General features: G+C 46.9%; 1 protein-coding gene across 1 annotated transcript in view; it reads left to right on the top strand.

The window, feature by feature from the left end:
* Nucleotides 1-127: 127 nt before the first annotated feature.
* GLIS1 (GLIS family zinc finger 1) overlaps nucleotides 128-17,696 on the top strand; it is a 227,416-nt gene continuing 209,847 nt past the window's right edge. The window contains exons 1-2 of the mRNA XM_024739287.1: nucleotides 128-157; nucleotides 1,166-1,454. Coding sequence (XP_024595055.1) covers nucleotides 1,208-1,454 — 247 coding nt within the window. The 5' untranslated portion in view covers nucleotides 128-157; nucleotides 1,166-1,207. The remainder of the gene's footprint in view (nucleotides 158-1,165; nucleotides 1,455-17,696) is intronic.

Genomic DNA, 17,696 nt, shown 5'->3' with positions numbered 1-17,696 from the left:
AGCGAGCCAGTGGCTGGAGAGGCTGTCAGGCCGGCCGCGGCCCCGCCCCCGCCCCGGGGTGCCGCCCCGCTGGACTCTGCTGCTGCTGGGGCTGCGGCGCCAGTGGAGGCGCGCCTAGCCTCGCGCCCTGGGAGCAAGCTGCTGCGGCCGCCGCGAGGTGAGCGGGGCGAGGTGAAAGGGGGCGCGGCCCGCGGCCCGGGAAGCGGGAGGGCGCCCGGCCAGACATCCGAGGCTGGCGTCCCAGGGAAGGTGGAATTGGGGAGCTTTGGGATGGCGCGGGGAGCGCGAGGGGAAAGGAGAGTTTGGGGGCCCGGGGCCCTTTTCCAGGAGGGACGATGGAAGGCCCAAGGCTCTGTGGAGGGGCACGCAGCGCGCGCGCGCGGGGAGTGTGAGACCGTGTGCGGCTGCTAGTGTTGCTGAGAGTCTGAGCGGGTGAATGAGGGTAGTGTGTATGGCACGTCGTGTCCCCGAGTGTGCATTTGCGGGGTGTTTGGTGTGTGTGGGAGCGGGCGTGCATGGGCTACCGACTTTGTGCAGGTTTGCACGCGCGATAGGTTCGTTTTCTCAGTTGCGCGTGGGAGTGTGCGTGTGATGGGTTCGCGTCGCTGGAGTGAGCGCCTATCCTCCGACTCCCATTTTCGCAGCTTGGGTGGTGGTGGTGGGATCTCACAGGGTCTCTCCCCCGGCCTGTGGGTGCTCAGTCCGCAGTCCCTGCGCGCAGCCGGCTCCCAGAGCGCCCACGAGGCGAGGAGTGCAGCGGGTGACCTACCCCGAGCAGTCTCCGCGGCTTCGCCAGAGCCCTGCTCCGGGAATCTCTGGTTGCCGCCCGCTGTGTATCTCACTGGGTGACGCGCACAGGCGCTGTCCCTTCTCCAGGCCTCAGTTTCCCCATTCGTCCAAAAAGGGCTTGGTGGGGGCGGATTGGGTGGCCGGGCCCTCCACAAGCCAGGGAAGAACGGCCAGCCGCTCCTGCGCCCTGGAAGGGGCCTTTTACGCGGATCAGGTTGGTTAGGGTGAGTGTCACGTTAGGGAGTGTGGTGGGGCGAACCCATTTCAAAAAGGAGGAAGAAACGGAGGGATGGTGACCTGACCAAACCTCGGCCTCCGGACGAGAAGGGGACCGCTCCGCTCATTCTAACGCGCCTGTGCTTTCTCCCCTCCGCAGGAGCCCGGCGCGACCTCCAGCGGTGCGCCCCGCCCCGGCGCCATGCACTGCGAGGTGGCCGAGGCGCACTCAGACAAGAGGCCGAAGGAGGCCCCCGGCGCTCCGGGTCCCGGCCGGGGGCCCGCTGGCCTCGGCCCGCACATGGCCTTTAGGGTCACGGTGAGCAGCGGGGGCTGCGGGGATGGGGGTCCGCGTGACTTGCTGCCCGCGCCACTGCGCGCCCACGACCTCCTCGAGCCCCAGAGCCCCCGAGACTACGGTCCGTCCAAGGCCTCTGCCGCCGGTAAGGGTAAGTCCGGCCCCGCCGACGTGCCTGGCCGTGGGTGTGGAGAGATTTGGGCTCTCTGACGTTTCTACCGCAGGCCTTTGTAGGAATCCTCCGGAGAAAACTTGGTAGAACTTTCTCCGGAGTTCATCAGTTTCTCTCGAGTTGTTTGGGACTCGCTTGTCATTCTGAAACGATGATTGTTTAGGAAGCATCTAATTTAAACTCAGTAGCCTATATTGGGGAAGATGGGTGTATAGACAGCTCAGATTACATAATTTTGCTTCTGTATGTTTCTGATAAAAGTTGTGTGAAACTTGTCAAAATCTTATTATAAATTAGGATGAGTAGCAACTCGAGTATGTCTATCTCTGAGGCTGCTAAAGGCATCCTTTGAAGTATTCCAGTCTCCCTCAATAACAAAAACCAGAAGCCTTCAGCAAGACCCCTCGCCTGTTGGGACCTCAGTTTCCCCATCTGTCAAGTAAGGAATTAATTATACCAGATGATTTCTGGATTCCTGATGGAAAATTTTATGAATCTATAATCTAACCTGAGTCAAGTCCCGACTTTAACAATGGCTGTTCTGTATTTGTTGCTTCAGAAGCATAGTTTTGGGTCAAAAGTTAGTTTGCAATACCCTTCCTCTACCCAGTGAGGCTGGTGGGTATAAGGTGCAGGCTCCAGTATAATTAATGGGTCAAAGTCAGCAATGAGGCTGGATTCTCATGAACATGTTCTTCTCATCACAGTTAATTATTATTGAGCCATTATTTATAAGTTTCATGCTGACAGATAATTAACCAGAAATTGGGGAAATTGTTGAGGCACTGTGTCCTCCCCCCTGCCCCCACCTTTTTTTCCCTGGGAGAAACCAAAGCTTTGGGGTTTCATTATTTCAGTGTTTGGGACCTCTTGGTTCTATTTCCAGCTGATTCTTAAGTAAGGAAAAAAGTGTGTTTTATGGCTCTGTAGGCATCACTACTTCAGCATCAATCAGCCCCAGCAACTTAGAAAAGGTAGGGTGGCTTGCCTTTAGAGATGAGAGCTCCTTTTAGGTTAAAAACAAAACAAAACAAAACAACCCCAACTCCCCAATGCAAAGACTAGTAAAATGAAATAAATATAAACACTTTTTTCTTTTTAATGAAAACACCTGACTTTGTAGGAGAGCACTATTTCTTGTCTCGTTTTATTTATTTATGGCTGTACACGGACCTCTCACTGTTGTGGCCTCTCCCGTTGCGGAGCACAGGCTCCGGACGCCATGGCCATGGCCATGGCTCACGGGCCCAGCCGCTCCGCGGCATGTGGGATCTTCCCAGACCAGGGCACGAACCCATGTCCCCTGCATCGGCAGGCGGACTCTCAACCACTGCGCCACCAGGGAAGCCCTTGTCTCGTTGTTTTAAGTGTCAGTCTCTTCTCCAAGAGATAGAGGTCATTTTTTAAAGGGTAGATATAGAGAAAAACACCTTTAGCATATTATTACTGGAATACACACATGACGTTCTCTTTTACTAGGGAGAGAGAGGGCTGTGCAGCAAGACATGAGTAATATTTGCTGCCCTGAGCCCCCTCCCTTGCCCCACTCCATACACAATCCTCCCTTAAATAGATACCCTCCTGCAACATTTTGTGTTTTAAAAAAAAAAATAGCTGTCAATTGAAGATCGAGTTCTCTGCAGACCTAATAAATGGCTCTCCCAAACATAGCCTTTGTTCCAAGCCGTAGTTAGAGACCTTTCGTCTGGATGCATTGTGTACACCTTCTGACTTCCATTCCCCCAAATCCCAATTATTTTTATCCACACACCCCCAATGTCTAAAACATGAGATCTTTAAATCAAGATTATATTTGAAAGGGGCAGAGGAGGATAAAAGAATGTGAGGAAGCACCTCTTTCTTTGTACCTTAAGATGGTTGTACTGATTAAACTTTTTAAGATGCTGCTGTTTTCTTCATAGCCCCCAGCAAGGCTGGTGGGGTAGGATTTGTCCCACCCATTTAAAAGATGAGGAAACTGAGGCCTGGGTTCGGGGTTTCTGGCCAGCCCATTGCTTGGACCTGGCCTCTGTCCCTCTGTGCGAATTTTTCCCCACAGTCAAGACAGGCAGTGGCCTGTCACAAAACCAGAGCTGGGCAGCCCTCTTGAAAATGCCGTAAAGGAAACCTTCTTACTGCCGCCATTCCCACCCAAATATTCCCTAGACATCGCAACCCTTTGAATATTTGGTGTCTAGCTCCAAGTCTCAGGCTTATTGGAAACAGACAGGTAAGAATACCAACTGAAAAATATTTATTGACCGTGCTGGAAATTGTAAGACTCTGCCATCCAGGATCCGTGGGACCAGGGGAAGTTATTTCCCTTCTCTGAGCCTTAGTTTCCTCATTTGTAAATCTACCGTGAGACTTACTTGGAAAGACTGAAGAGAGCATTAGTGATACAGTGTGAAAGGGCCGCCTCAGTGCCTGGTTATTTTGGAGATTACTCTTGTAATGTGTTTAACGTTCTCAACTTCTGGTTTTCCATTTGCACGAGAGGTAATAATGCTTCCTCCCAAGGGAAAATGAAACAGTTGTTGTAAGAATACTTTATAAACTAAGAAGGAAAAAGGGGTCACTTTTATTAATTCTTGTAGGGCACCGTGTTATGGTCAGCGATACTTGAGATAAAGAGGGTAGGGTGAGGAGGGAGAGAGGTTTGATTTTTTAAATGTTGACTTTAACGACTTTAACTCGGGTGCCCTAGCCAGAGGAAGCTGAGAGGAGCCAAGCTGCAGGTCTTTTGTGGCCACTGCTGCCTGGTGACCGGAGAGAAGACAGTATTGCTTGGTTTGGAATCAGGTTTCAAATGATCTGCCTTCCGTTTCGGACAGACCCTAAGCCGAGGAAGGGAGTGAGCTCTTGAATCCAGCAGCTTGTCCATAAATGTTGGGGTCCTCTGTGTTTCCAGATCTGGAGTTAGGAGGCACTGGGGATGGTGCGTCATCATGGACTAACATTGTCATCATTTACAATAAGAATCACGATCTGTTTATGACAGAGTCCTGTTTATCCAGATTCCAAACAGCTGAAAAGGCCAAATTACCAGATGCTACGTTTTTTCTTTCTTATTATTAAATACCCGACACTCTGCTTTTCGAAGTCCTGACAAGGAAAGAAAGTAAACATCTGGACTTTATGGAGGCCGTCAGCTTTGTGGCGATGGCCCGATGATGCTCGCTCCCTGTGCACAGTGCTTTACAGTTTTCAGCGTGTGTCCCCCACACGTTCCCTCATCTGTCCTCATGCCAGCTGAGCTCTGCCTACCTTGCGGGCTGTTCCGAGGGGACAGATGTAGAAGCGCTGGCTTCTTATGACTGTGATTCCCATTTTATAGATGAAGACATTAAGGTTCAAGGATGTGCTCAAGGCTACAGACAGTAAGTGGCAGTTTCTAAGGCTTCCTGTTCCAAAGTTTGATTCTGGTTCCACAACTTGTACCTTCTATGTGTGTGTGTTGGGGGCCGAGAGCTGGGTGTTCATGACGGCCTCCCGAATGTTCCCAGAGAATTTAAAATATTTTTGCTTTTGGTATTTCTTCTGTCTCGAATCTTTGGAAGTTGGTAACTAGTATCTATGCCATCATTAGATAACTTCGTAGTTTACCAGAAGATTCCGTTTGACCAGAATTACTGCTCTCAGACCAAACCAGATAATGAGCTCACTGTTTAATTCTCAGCGACTCACTGGGCCATTTTCATTGTGCTCTGAGACTAGACACATCCTAGCAATAAAAAGGAGGCTGATGATCATGACAAATGTGGACTCTGCCATTAGTAAAAGGCCATCATAACGTGGCTGAAAATTCCAAAAAGTAATTAATCTTGTAACTTAAAAAAAAGTATATATATTTTTCTTTAAAAATGAAAACAAAAAAGGAAAGCAGTTGTAGATTGCATTAGGGGCATTAGGGGCTGGTGGTGGAAAGTAAGACATGACAGTTTTGGTTGGCATTACCTGGTAGAGTTTCTTCATCTGAATCAGAAGCCACTGTGATGTTCTGGGGAGGCTTTTGAGGGGCCAGCACATCCGTAATAGAAAGGTATGAGTTATTTTGAAAGCATTTACCCCCTCCGGCTCTAGTGGGCAATTTGCTTGCATTTCATCCATTTTAAAGTGCTGGTCCTGTGATCCGGAAATAATCAGATCCAAATTTTTTCAGTGCTTGAGGTTTCAAATAAGGGGGAGAAAAACCTGCTGGCCAAATGTCAGGCTCAGTGAGACAAAGAGAAACATGTATGTGTGTGGGTACACAAATAAGATAGGAACATGTTGCGTCTACAGTCATAAGAATTATGTACCCGACAAATCTTTTATAGACATGTAACGGAAATATAATTCCCAAAGATTCCCTAAGAATCTTGTGTGGCTAGAATTCCTCTTCCCTTCCTGCCTCCTAAGCTCTCTAGAAGCTGCTAAGACTTGGCGTGCAAAATGGAAAGGGGACCAGCACATGAGATCGTAACTTAATTTAGGCTTAGTTGTTTCTGAGTCGTTTACCTGAAGTGCTCAGCTGGGCTGAGGTCTCAGGACTATCTTGGCTGCGGAATCATATCCATAGGCTGTGTTGCTCCATCTGTGATGAAAATACATGTTTCTTTATATGCCGTGGTTATACGCCGTGGTTTTCCTTCACACTTCTCCTCCTTCTGGAAAAAAAAAAACCTCACCCCATCTTTTAGTTCTTCATCTCCCTGCGTTACAGTTGCATGAGAAGCGAAGTGAGCCAGCACACTTATTTTTACAGTGTGTTAAAATCCCATTACAGGCATAAGTGCACAATGAATCATTTAAAAAAATATATTCTTATGTTCTTTGTTCTGAATGTTGCATAATTATCATCATTTTCTTTGGTTTTATTTTGTGGAGTTTGGCCAGCATCCTAGAAAAGGGGAGAAACTAAAGTTTGGAATGGGGTTTTCAACCCTTTTTTGGATAGGAATAGGGAAAAAAAAACAACAAACAAATAAATACCAACTTTGTTTGTAAATTGACCAGTGATTGTCGCTGACGGTGACTTTTGCATAGAAAGGATAATCTCCCTTCTTTCTCTCAATTTTCTTAGAAAAGCAGTTCCTTGTTTTGAAGGTGATATGGTAGTATTTCAACAACCTCACCTTGTATCTGTGATTATATTCAAAGTTAAATTACAGTGTGTGGTTTGCTATTTTTTTTTCCTAATACAGATTTTCGTTGCAATTAGTTTAGACCTAGAGACTTGCAGTTGTTTCTTCTGGTAGGGGGTAGTCTATTTTTGTGTTTAAAGAAACAAAGACAGTCAGTTCAGGGGGGAGAAGAAATGAAACAAACTCTACCCTGGGCTTTGAAAAATTCAACTGCAGCATGCAGAAAGCCCAGCTGCGATACCAGGGCCAGGAAAAAAGAGCAACCTCCTGAAATACTTGTGCAGCTCGCCTTCCCTGTGCTAATGATTCTAGCAGTTTAAAAACGGACTTCTTGTTTATCAACAGCCGCTGCCTGAATTAATAGTTTACAATGAAAAAAAAAAAATGCTTTGGCGTTAGAAGCAAAGTCCGGGACTGATAGCTGAGTTACTGAGTTAAGGGAAGCAGAAAAGAGAGGCGAAAAGTTTTGTGGCTGCTTTGGTCTCCTAAAGCCTTATTTATAAGAAACTGAAAGAAAACAGAGACCTGGGGTGGGGTGGGGTGGAGAAAATACAACCCTAACCCAGTGTCTTTTAGTTTAAAGTCACTTGAAGCATCTGTTTTCTCCTTTTCCCCGTCTTTCCCTAAACTCCAAAGGGTTATTCCTTCAGAAGGTTTCCGGTGGATCGAGGCGGATTGTGTTAGCATTACGAGCTGTGTTTTTAAAGTCAGCATTTGAGTCAGATGCACTGAGAGGAGCCCTTCAGTCCGCTCACTGAATAATGCATTTCCTGCATGGCCTGAATTTTTTTGGTGGTTATGGTTGGGACTGTCTGGAGCAAACACACGCGCCATTGTACAGCCTCAATGCATGTGGGTCATGCCCTTGGCTTTGAGTCTTGGTTTCCCCATCTGTAAAATGGGAAGCAGTTCCATAGGATGACCCATAGTCTCTTCTTACTCTGTTGCTCTGGGATTCTACATGAACTTGGCTGGGGCAGTTGGGAAGGATCTAGGGTATGGAAAGAGGTCAGGTTCTAGATTTGATCTCTTTGGAACTCTTGACTCCTGAAGTAGAGCACAGAAGGAACCGGAAGAGGGCGGGAGGTCAACTAATCTTTATTGAACACCTACTCATTGCCAGGCCTAGCAGTTTATAGCTGTCATTGCACTTAATAAAGCCCAACAACCCTATGAGGAAAGGAGGCATTATTCTAAATTTACAGATGGGGGAAATGAGGCTTGGAAAAGTTAATTGATTTGTCCAAATAATGAGCTTACGATGTAATTCACAGTGACTCACTGTCTAGGTAGCAGGTAATAGAGGCTGGAATTTGAACCCAGCTCTGTCTGACTGCAAAGCCTGTGCTTTCCTCCTAAAGCACAGAGCTCTCACGGACAGCCCTTAAAACCCAAGTAGTGGCAAGGAGTCGCTGTGGCTGCAGAGCGTGCCCGAACCCTGGGGGAAGGCAGCAGAAGGCCACAGGCCGGTCTGGATGACCAGTCCCCGGAGCAGACTTCTGAGTCTCAGCCAACAGGCTGAGGTGTGATTTTAGGGGGGGCTCTGCCTCCATTGGGCTCTGCCCACTGCTCGGCTGCAGAAGTGGTAGAAGGACAGTGGTTCCTGGTTGTGACATGGGGTCCTCAGGTAAGGAGTCCGAGACTGGAGGGCCCCTAGAAGCAGCCCCTTCTCAGAAGCAGCACATACACTCATTCCGCCGGTTACTGCAGGTTCAGGTCCTTCTTTGAGCCTGTCATGCAGTTTGGGGAGCTTTGTTGCCCGAGCCCTGGCTGCAGTCGCCCTCCCATCGGTTCTGAAGACATCTGTTTGAAGAGAATTCCTCATGATCGCATCACACGTCGTGTGTAGAATGCATGCTTCACTGGACATGATGGTTTGAGATCTATTAAATAATTATTTCTTATTAAACGCTTGGTGGGATGAAGAAAGGCTTGTGGGGAGAACAGGCCAGGGATCAGAGTGAACTTGAGAGTTTGTGGGAAATGGGTCTTTTGTGTCAAATGATGAATGAGTCAAATGACCCTCTATGGAAGGAAGAGGTCCCACGGCTGGGTTGTGTCTGTGGTCTTGCATGGGGGTGTGTGCATTCATGAGAATGTGAGTGTGGACATTCTCAAGGGATCATACTTCTTCTGAAGTGGAAATTGCAGGAGGCTTTATTGCCCAAAGCTTCTTTGCCTTTAGATGTTGACCCTGGGTCTGAAAGGGAGAGTATGAAGGGGTATCAGGGATGGCCTGCTTGCATTGTGGCCCAGTCTCTTCCTATTTGTGTCTTTTCTAGCAGCCAGATTACTCTTTTAGATGTTGTTGCTTTTGTTTTTAAATAACAGGTTTGATGACAAATAAGGCTTTAGCAAGAAACCAGGGCGTATTATAAACCCAGCTTTAAAAATACAGATCCCATTTGCTGTTTTAAGCTCTCCGGAGGGCCTGGAGATTGGGTTTATTTTGGAACGTTGGTGGACTGTATGAATTACTTCTCTGAGGCCTGGGTATTTAATACCTAATAGAAGTTTGTATAAGAGTTGATGATGTATTTTGCCGACTTTCCAACCCTGTAAATAAATTACACGTGCCGGTAGAGGCTGCCAGGATCCACTGTGTCAATTGAAGCTTAATTTTTATCCCAAACCACTTAATACTTTTGTCCTAGTGAGTAGAGAAAATTCCCGGGTTTCGCCCAGCAGCGGGCCCATTCCGAGATGTAGACGGTTTCATGAGCCCACGAACAGGCCTCCGTGGATTCACCGATCTTGACACAGTTTTCAGTGGTTAAGTAGCTTCAGCCCTCTCAAGTCCAACCCCCAAGGCAGAGAATGATAATATAATTTTAAGTGTATCGTAAAAATGAAACTCAATCGCTTCCACTCCCCAAACCTGTCTCGCTCCCCTTTTCTCTGGAGAAAACAGCCGTAATTGTGTGTTTAATCTCAAGACCGCCTGTGCATTTTATCTTATTTGAGTGCAAAGCCCAGGTAATAATGTTGGCATTTCCAGTGCGAAACAAAATCGGGTTTCTAATTTGGAGACACTATTAAATATTTCATGCTTCAACCAAACTCAATTCTTTTTTCCTATAATAAGTTTAAATATTAATTCTCTGGAATGTCAGATGCCTAAAGCTAGGCATTTAGTGATCTGCAGTTTCAAGTATCTCGAAGAAGGTTTATGAAACAGGATATTTCACTGGGAGGGATGAGTAGTGTGTTTCAGAGATATCTGAATTCAAGGCAGTGTCTTCTGATTTACTTTTTAAAGGGAAAGGTCATAAAATAAGTTGCTTTATGTGCTGAAGTATTAAGTGGCTTAGGCTGAAATAACAGCAGAGACTTTACTGTTTTTCCCCGTTATATTTTAACAATGCTTTTTGGGGGAGGGGGTGGGTCATTTTCCCGCCTGCTTGTCTCCTCCCCCAGCCACCCCCCCCCCCACAACCAGATGGCTTTAATTCTAACCAAATCCCACGCTGAGGCCAAATGATTGATCAAACAGTCATTTGTACTTACGTAGCTCTCTTTGTGAGAATATCTCTGCATTGGAGCTTTTCGCCGGGCTCGGCTCATCTTTGGGACTTCAGATGGTAGATTTCCAGCCTGGAGAGGTGGAGGTATAGGGGTAGGTGGAGGGCAAAAATCCCAGACCTTCAATCCAAAGAATTCCTTGCTTAAAACCTTTTTGTTACTTCCCATCCCTGACAGCAGGGGTATCCAGGTTTTCTAAATACAAGGACAAAAATCGATCCCCTGTCCAGATAGCTGTTATATTTTTAGTATCTGTTGATGGAGAAAATACCTGGAGGTTACTAGTTTTAAGGGCTCTTTTAAATAGATTTATATTTTATCAACCACTCACATATCTGTAGAGACATCGATTTGTTCTATAGACAGTCTTTGCCTTCAAGCTCTCCCCTGAAATTACAACTTGGCATGTAGATTCACAACCAGTTGACTGATGGAAGAAATCTGAGCCCCTTGGTCTGGCGTTCAAGGCCTTCCCGCCAATCCAGTTCCACCTCTTCCTGATGTCTGCTTTGCTTGTCCTCCAGCAGCGTTGGCTTTTTCTTTTTCTTTTTTTTTCCTTATAAATTTATTTATTTATTTTCATCTTTGGCTGCATTGGGTCTTCGTTGCTGTGTGTGGGCTTTCTTTAGTTGCGGTGAGCGGGGGCTACTCTTCGTCGCGGTGTGCGGGCTTCTCATTCCGGTGGCTTCTGTTGTTGTGGAGCACGGGCTTAGTTGCTCCACGGCATGTGGGATCTTCCCGGACCAGGGCTCGAACCCGTGTCCCCTGCATTGACAAGAGGATTCTTAACCACTGAGCCACCAGGGACGTCCCAGCATCGGACTTTTCCTTGCACAGCTTCAGACCTGGAATCTTCTCTTGTCCTTCTGTCCTTACACACTTTGAGCTTCTTTTTATTCATTTTTGTGCCTTTTAAAGTCAATTTTGGAACATAAAATAGTTCATATTCAAATATTCATCTTTGTAGCCTTACATCCAGTACCAGGTCTGGCAAAGTACATATCTGAGAAGCAAATAGTGTGCTGGTTGGGGCTGTAGGTGTGGAACCAAACCACTATGTTTGAACTCTGGTTCCAGGTACAAACTTCGGGATATTGGGCAAGTTATTAAGCTCTTTGGGCCTCAATATTCTTACCTATAGAATGGGGATAATAATAGTAACAGTTTCAAAAGACTGTTATGAGGGTGAAACGAGTTAATACATGTATAAGTGCTTAAATACAGAGACTGGCACATGGTAAGATGCTCAATTAATGTTGGGGTTATTATTGTTATTGCTACCATGTAAATGTTTGGTAAACAGAATCTCTTAGAAGGGCCTTTCTTCCCTTCCTTTTCACCAATCTGACTCCTACTTATTCTTTAAGACCCAGCTCAGGTGCCACCTCTTCCTGGAAGCCTTCCCTTTCTCCCTTGGCCTGGTTATGCTAGAGCTCTGGCACCCACACCTTTATCCTTCCTTCTGCGGTAGCACAGGTCATACTCTGTGGCGATTTTCCATTTACTTATGTGTCCTTGAGGACAGGGGCAGAGTCTCATTATTCCAGCATCCCAGTGCCCAGCACAGGGCCTGGCTCAAGGTGGGTGTCAAGGAAGGTTGGGAATGGACTCCAACCCAGTCTCTGCCCTCAAGGAGCTTGTAGCCTAGAAAGGAGAAGCTGAGTTTTATGTCTTTGTTTTTCCTACAAGGTTAATCACATGGTAAGGTCTCAGCACATGTGAGACTCCAGTGAATGCACAAGGAGTTCTCAAGTACAGACACAGCCCTATTCTCCTTCCCACACCGTCTTGGGGCACTTCACAACAAGGTCTGTCCTACTTTTCTAGGTGACATTGGGCAAGTCTTCTCCCCTGTCTGGGCCTCCTTTTCCTCTCCTTTCTGGGAGGAGTTGGCTTCAGTGATCACAGATCTTTCTTGGTGGCTGCCAGGCCATGGGCCAGGTGGAGGAGCTAGGGGCCTGACGGCTGTCCCGAGTGACTGGCCTGGATCGTAGGCCCACTTTGCCACACACCTGCCCCCCGTCTAGGCAAAGTCCCAGGTGCTTTAAAGTGTGTCTCATCTTATGGTTTAAAGAGCAGGTATTGGTGGTTGCAACACATCTGACCCAGATTTCTCTAAGATGAAGAAGAACCCTGGAAATGAGAGTGAGGAGCCAGCTCTTGGTCACCTGCTGGGGTGGAGAGTGATGTATACACCCTGGATCCCCACTTCAGGACAGGCTTAGACAGACCCCGGGGGGATTGTGTTGGCCTCCTGGCCCCTCTCTGGGTACTGTTGTGGTTTGAGCTTTGTTAACTGTAGAGCTCTGCCCAAATCACTATTATTCATTCAATCCCCCTATGAACAAATGGGAAAACTAAGGTTCAGAGAGGTCATGTTACAGTGCAAAGGTGGCCACATGGCTTTTGGAGTCAGAACTGAGTTCAGACCCTGATTATACCATTTGCTGGAACTTGCTTGGGCAAGTTCATTGGACTCTGAGCCCCAGTCTTTCTCATTTGTAGAATGGAGATAATGCCTATCTCAGAGTTGATGAGGGGCTTAAGGTGAGGAGTCTGTAGAGCACCTAGATCAGGGGCTGGCACATAGTAGGTATGTACCACAGGTAAGCTGCTGTTACTGCTCTTACTGAGTGGCAGAGCTGGGCCTAGGTCCCCAAGCCTGACTTGGTCTGATGCTGTTTCTCCTCTACACTGCGGTATCCCATCCCCTTACTCTGGTGTTTTGTTTTGTTTTGTTCTTTCTTTCTTTCTTTCTTTCTTTTTTGGAGAAATTAGAAGAATAAGGACTTTGGGGTTTCATAGACTGAGGTCCTAACCCCAGCACTGGAGGACACAGATCTGAAGCACCTGGGCTTCACTTAGGGTTAGGGGAAGGTTAGGAGCTGTCTATGTCCCTTGCCCAGGTGGGCATGGGCTACCTCAGCACAACTGTCTGACAGTCCTGGCCCTGGGGTCAGTCCAAGACATTCACTCAACCTGTGGTGGCTCTGGTGTCTGGCAGGAGGGGGCTGGGGCTGTTTCTGGGGTGGGTCAGGAGGTACAGACCTCCCTCCCCCTGTTCCTGGTTTATTGGGTTGGGAGTTGCCTTCAGACTCTAATATCCAGGTGAATTACCTTGCTTCTGCCTCCCAAACTCGTGATGCTGTTCCTGTTCTGCTCCCACATCCCTGTGCTTGCGGGTCTCTGCAGCACTGTGGAGGCCTCCATTTGTTGGGCCCTGCTGTGAGCAGATATCCCCTGAAGCCATTCACTCCTTGTGAGGTGAGTATCATCACCCCCATTCTACAGATGAGAAATACTGAGGCCCAGAGAGACCAAATGACTTGCCCAAGGTTCTAGAGCTGGTAGGTGGTAGCTGCAGTCCTGACTCCAAGACCCCGCCCTTTCTCACACCTTGCCACCGCTCTGGGCCGTTCCCCAGGCCCTCTGAACTCTGCTGCCTTGGGTCCAATCTTCCCCATTCGTCTCGGTCGAGAAAGTGCCTCCTCCAGCCAGAACTACCGTCGCCCTCCTTCATCTTCCACTGCCCTTTGTCACTTTTCTCCCGTTGAACAGTTGGGTATTATAGATGCTTCCTCCCTGATGAGACTATGAGCTCCATGGAGCGGGGTCTGTAATGACTACATCTCTGACTTGCAGAAGGAGTGTGGATCAGAGAAGAGAACGAATGCAGGATCCCAGCAGAATTAATCTGTCCCTCTGCAGTCCAGGTGTGGCTTCCTGGGGAGTTCCCCAAGCAGATTTTCAGGACAGCAACCCAGAGTGGCTCTCTATGTCTGAGCCTCAGACAGTGATCTCTGCCTGGCCAATTGTTAGGAGCATATGGGATGAAGTGTGGGGAAGTATCTTGAAAACGGAAGGGCTGCATCCGGGTTTGGTTGTTGCTTGGTTCGTTCATCAGTGTTTTGAATGGCTGCTATGTCCCAGGTATTGGGTTGGGCCCTGGGACACTGTGGTGGGCTAACAGATAGAGCCCGTGCCTGCATGGGGCTCTCTGTCAGGAGGGCTGGGGGACAGTGGGCAAGTGTGTGCAGGTTCCCTCCCAGCCCAGCCGGGTCCCCAGTCCTCACCTGTGCAGCTTCACCACCTCATCACCTGGCTTGCTGTCCTAAGCAGACTCCTGAGCTCCAGACAGTCTGAGACCCATGACCTCAGCCAGTCTCACGGAGCCTTGGTTTGCCAGCTTATAAAATGGAAATATTTACTAGCTAGCTCCCCTTGTGAGGCCAGCGTGAGAATCAGTAATGTCAGCAGGGAAGGGGCTGACTGCAGGGCCTCTGAGGGTGGACGGGAACAGGGGTGTGTAGAGCAGCCCTCTGCAAGGACGCTGGTTGTGGAGCCACACAGGTTACCCAGTCCTGGGGGGTGGGGACACCTTTGCCAGCCCTTTTCCTGCACCTGTTGCCACTTCCTGCTTGCATAAGCCTTCCTCTTGGAGGGAATATCCTTTCTCCTTACCTGTGGCAATAAAAAAAGGCCAGAGGGCTTCCCTGGTGGCGCAGTGGTTGAGAGTCCGCCTGCCTATGCAGGGGACACGGGTTCGTGCACCGGTCCGGGAAGATCCCACATGCCGCGGAGCGGCTGGGCGTGTGAGCCATGGCCGCTGAGCCTGCGCACAGTCCAGAGCCTGTGCTCCACAACGGGAGAGGCCAACAACAATGAGAGGCCCTCGTACCGCAAAAAAAAAAAAAAAAAAAAAAAAGGCTAGAGTTTTCCTTTTGCAACATGTTCAGTCTCTCCTGTCTCAGCCTCACACCCCTCCCTTCTTCTCACTCATTCCAGTCTTTCATTCTCCCAATGACTCTAGCTGTTGGGTACTCAGAATACAGCAGAGCTACTTGCTAGGGAGTCATGGAGACAAGTAAATTCCCATTGTGTGATATTGGCCAGGTAGGTGGGGGCTTGGGAGCTGTTGGGGACCTTCCTTCTCTTCCCCCTCCTCCTTCTCATTTTCAGTATCCTGCCGTGATCGTCTTTTGAGTACGGCAAGACATTGGATCATCTCTTTTTTTTTAATGGATCATCTTGTAATTATCCTGTGATGTAAGTGTTCTTATGGAAGAACTTATGGCGATTTACATTTAAATTAATTACAATTAAATAAAATTAAAAATTCGGTCCCTGAGTCTACTAGCCACATTTTAGTGCTCAGTAGACCCATGTAGCTAGTGGCTACCATATTGGGCAGCAAATATAGAACATTTCCATCACCAGAGAAAGTTCGGTTAGAGTATCTTTCTTTAGTTTATTCATTTGTTCGGCAAACATTTCCTGGAGCCCTATCATATACTAGTTTCTCTGTTAGGCTCTAGAGAAGTAGGTATAACCCAAGCGCGGCCTCTGCTTTGGGGAGCATCTAGTCTAGAGGGCAGGCAGATGGACATACCAGCTTGGAGGTGGGGCCAGCGTGCTGGTTACTGGGCTCCTGCTGGGGATGCAGACGTGAGTCTTAGGGTCTGCCTGCTCTCAGAGAGCTCACAGGCTACCACTGACAAGACAGAGATCAGAGCAGCCTTCCTGGAAAGGTAGCATTTGAATGGCTGGGCCCTAGTGGATGTGTTCTGCTGATTCCCCAGGAAGCAGTCCAGAGAGGGCAGATGGTTCATGCAAGTACACCCCTGAAGCTGGAATCACGCACAGGGTCTCCTGATGGCATCCTGCATAGCCACTTAGATAGGAATGGGTTCCTGCCCTCCAACAAATTACTTGATCTTACTCCTAATCCTTCTTTGGGAAGTGGCTGACCCTTTAAAGATAATTTAATAATTGTTATTTTCCCCACTTATATCAGTAGTATATACTTATTGTAGAAAATTTGGAAACTCTAAAAACATTTAAGGATGGAAATAATCTCACACGCAGAAGTGATCAACATTTACATTTTAGTATATTTCTTTTTAGGCTTTTTTCTATGCTTATCTATATATTAATAGTTTTCATTATCATTGGTATCATTCTGAATATAAAGCCTTGTGTACTTAAACTTAACATTCTAACATAAATCTTTTCCATGCTGTTAAATTTTTTGGTAAACATTCAAAAATGTATTGCATTTTACTACATTTGTTAAATTATTTTGAATAGGTGATACGTTTAAAATGGTTCAAAATTCAGAAGACCCAAAAAAGGGTTCTTAGGAAGAGCCTTCCTTTTCTCCCCCCAACCCCCAGTTCCCCTTGCTGGAGGCAACTAGTGACACCCCCTCTTCCTTCCCCCATTTTTGTTTGGCCTCTCAGATAGTTGATGTGAGTACAAAAAAATTTGTATATATATTACTTGCGTGTGCATGATGCTTAGAGTTTTTCACCTTTTCCTTTAGTATAGATAAAGCTGCAGTGACTACCTTTCTGCAGTAATCATCATTTGCATCTATGATTGTTTTCTTAGGCTAGATTACCAGAATTGAAAATTACTGGGCCAAAGGCTAGTGGCATTTGACACACATATTACCAAATAGCTCTTTAGAAGGTTGCACGAATTTTCACAACTGCAAGCAGTGTCTTAAAGTGTCTTACTTCCCTGAATCTTCACCAGTGTTTCCAAAGGAATTTCCTAATTGGAAGGTGGAAGTGACAACTGATTATTGTTTCATCTTACGTTTATTTGATCGTTGGTGTAGTGGAATATATACTGTGTATTGATTCACAGTTCATAGCTCCTCTTTTGCAAGTTGGTGTCTGTGTCGGGGTCTGAACATTTTACGTATAAAATGTAACACTTTACATATTTTAAAGTGTTCAGCAAGTTAGGTATGTTAATATTTTGTTCATATTTTTTGCTAATATTTTTATGAGTCTACTGTTTAAATGTTTTTTATGATGATTTTGAAACAAAAATTCAAAATTTTTATATGGTCTTAATTCCAAGATTTTCCTTTGTCATTTCCTCCATTGCTTTTCTTTTTGTCATTGGCCAAGTCCTATTGTTTGCTATTATTACTATTTTGGGGAGCTTGTTTTATTACCATTCTAAAAATATTTTTATTTTCAGCAAAATAATGTTAAACATAGTTTTAAAATCATCTAATACTGTTAAGACTTTACAGGGAGTTAGTCCCTTACCTTCACTGTCACACTGCTGAGAGGCAGCTGCCTTCAGCCAGGGCTGCTGGGACGCTCACTTCCAGTGGACATCACTTACCCCCATCTACGTGGATGGTGCTCCCTGGACTTGCGCAACACAGGGCTCCTGCCTTCAACTCATTTAGTTGTCATTTTCTAGTGTTTTCTCCCATTTGTCTCAGTTACAAAAATAAAAGCGATAATAGCTAAACGTGGTGCTTATTACCGTGGTCCAGTCATGCTCTAAGAGCATTCCGAACATAATGCCTTCGATTCTCCCAACAACCCCATGAAGGAGTTGCTGTTATTATCCCTGATTTGCAGATGAAGAAACAGACCCAGAGGAGGGAGCCATGTGTCCAAGGTTACACAACTGGTGAGTGGTGAAGCCTGAATTGCTAGGCTGCACAGCCTCTAAGTAAGACTTAGGCTGCTGTTTTTCGATCGGCTGTATTCATTGGCTGCTGGCTTCTTGTATGATGGGTGAGGATTTAGCTCTCTTAAACCCC

Source organism: Neophocaena asiaeorientalis, unplaced genomic scaffold (assembly GCF_003031525.2).
Source record: "Neophocaena asiaeorientalis asiaeorientalis breed wild unplaced genomic scaffold, Neophocaena_asiaeorientalis_V1.1 scaffold138, whole genome shotgun sequence".
Lineage (NCBI taxonomy): Eukaryota > Metazoa > Chordata > Mammalia > Artiodactyla > Phocoenidae > Neophocaena > Neophocaena asiaeorientalis.
The sequence above is the reverse complement of the archived record's forward strand: the minus strand, read 5'-3'. Positions and strand labels throughout refer to the sequence as shown.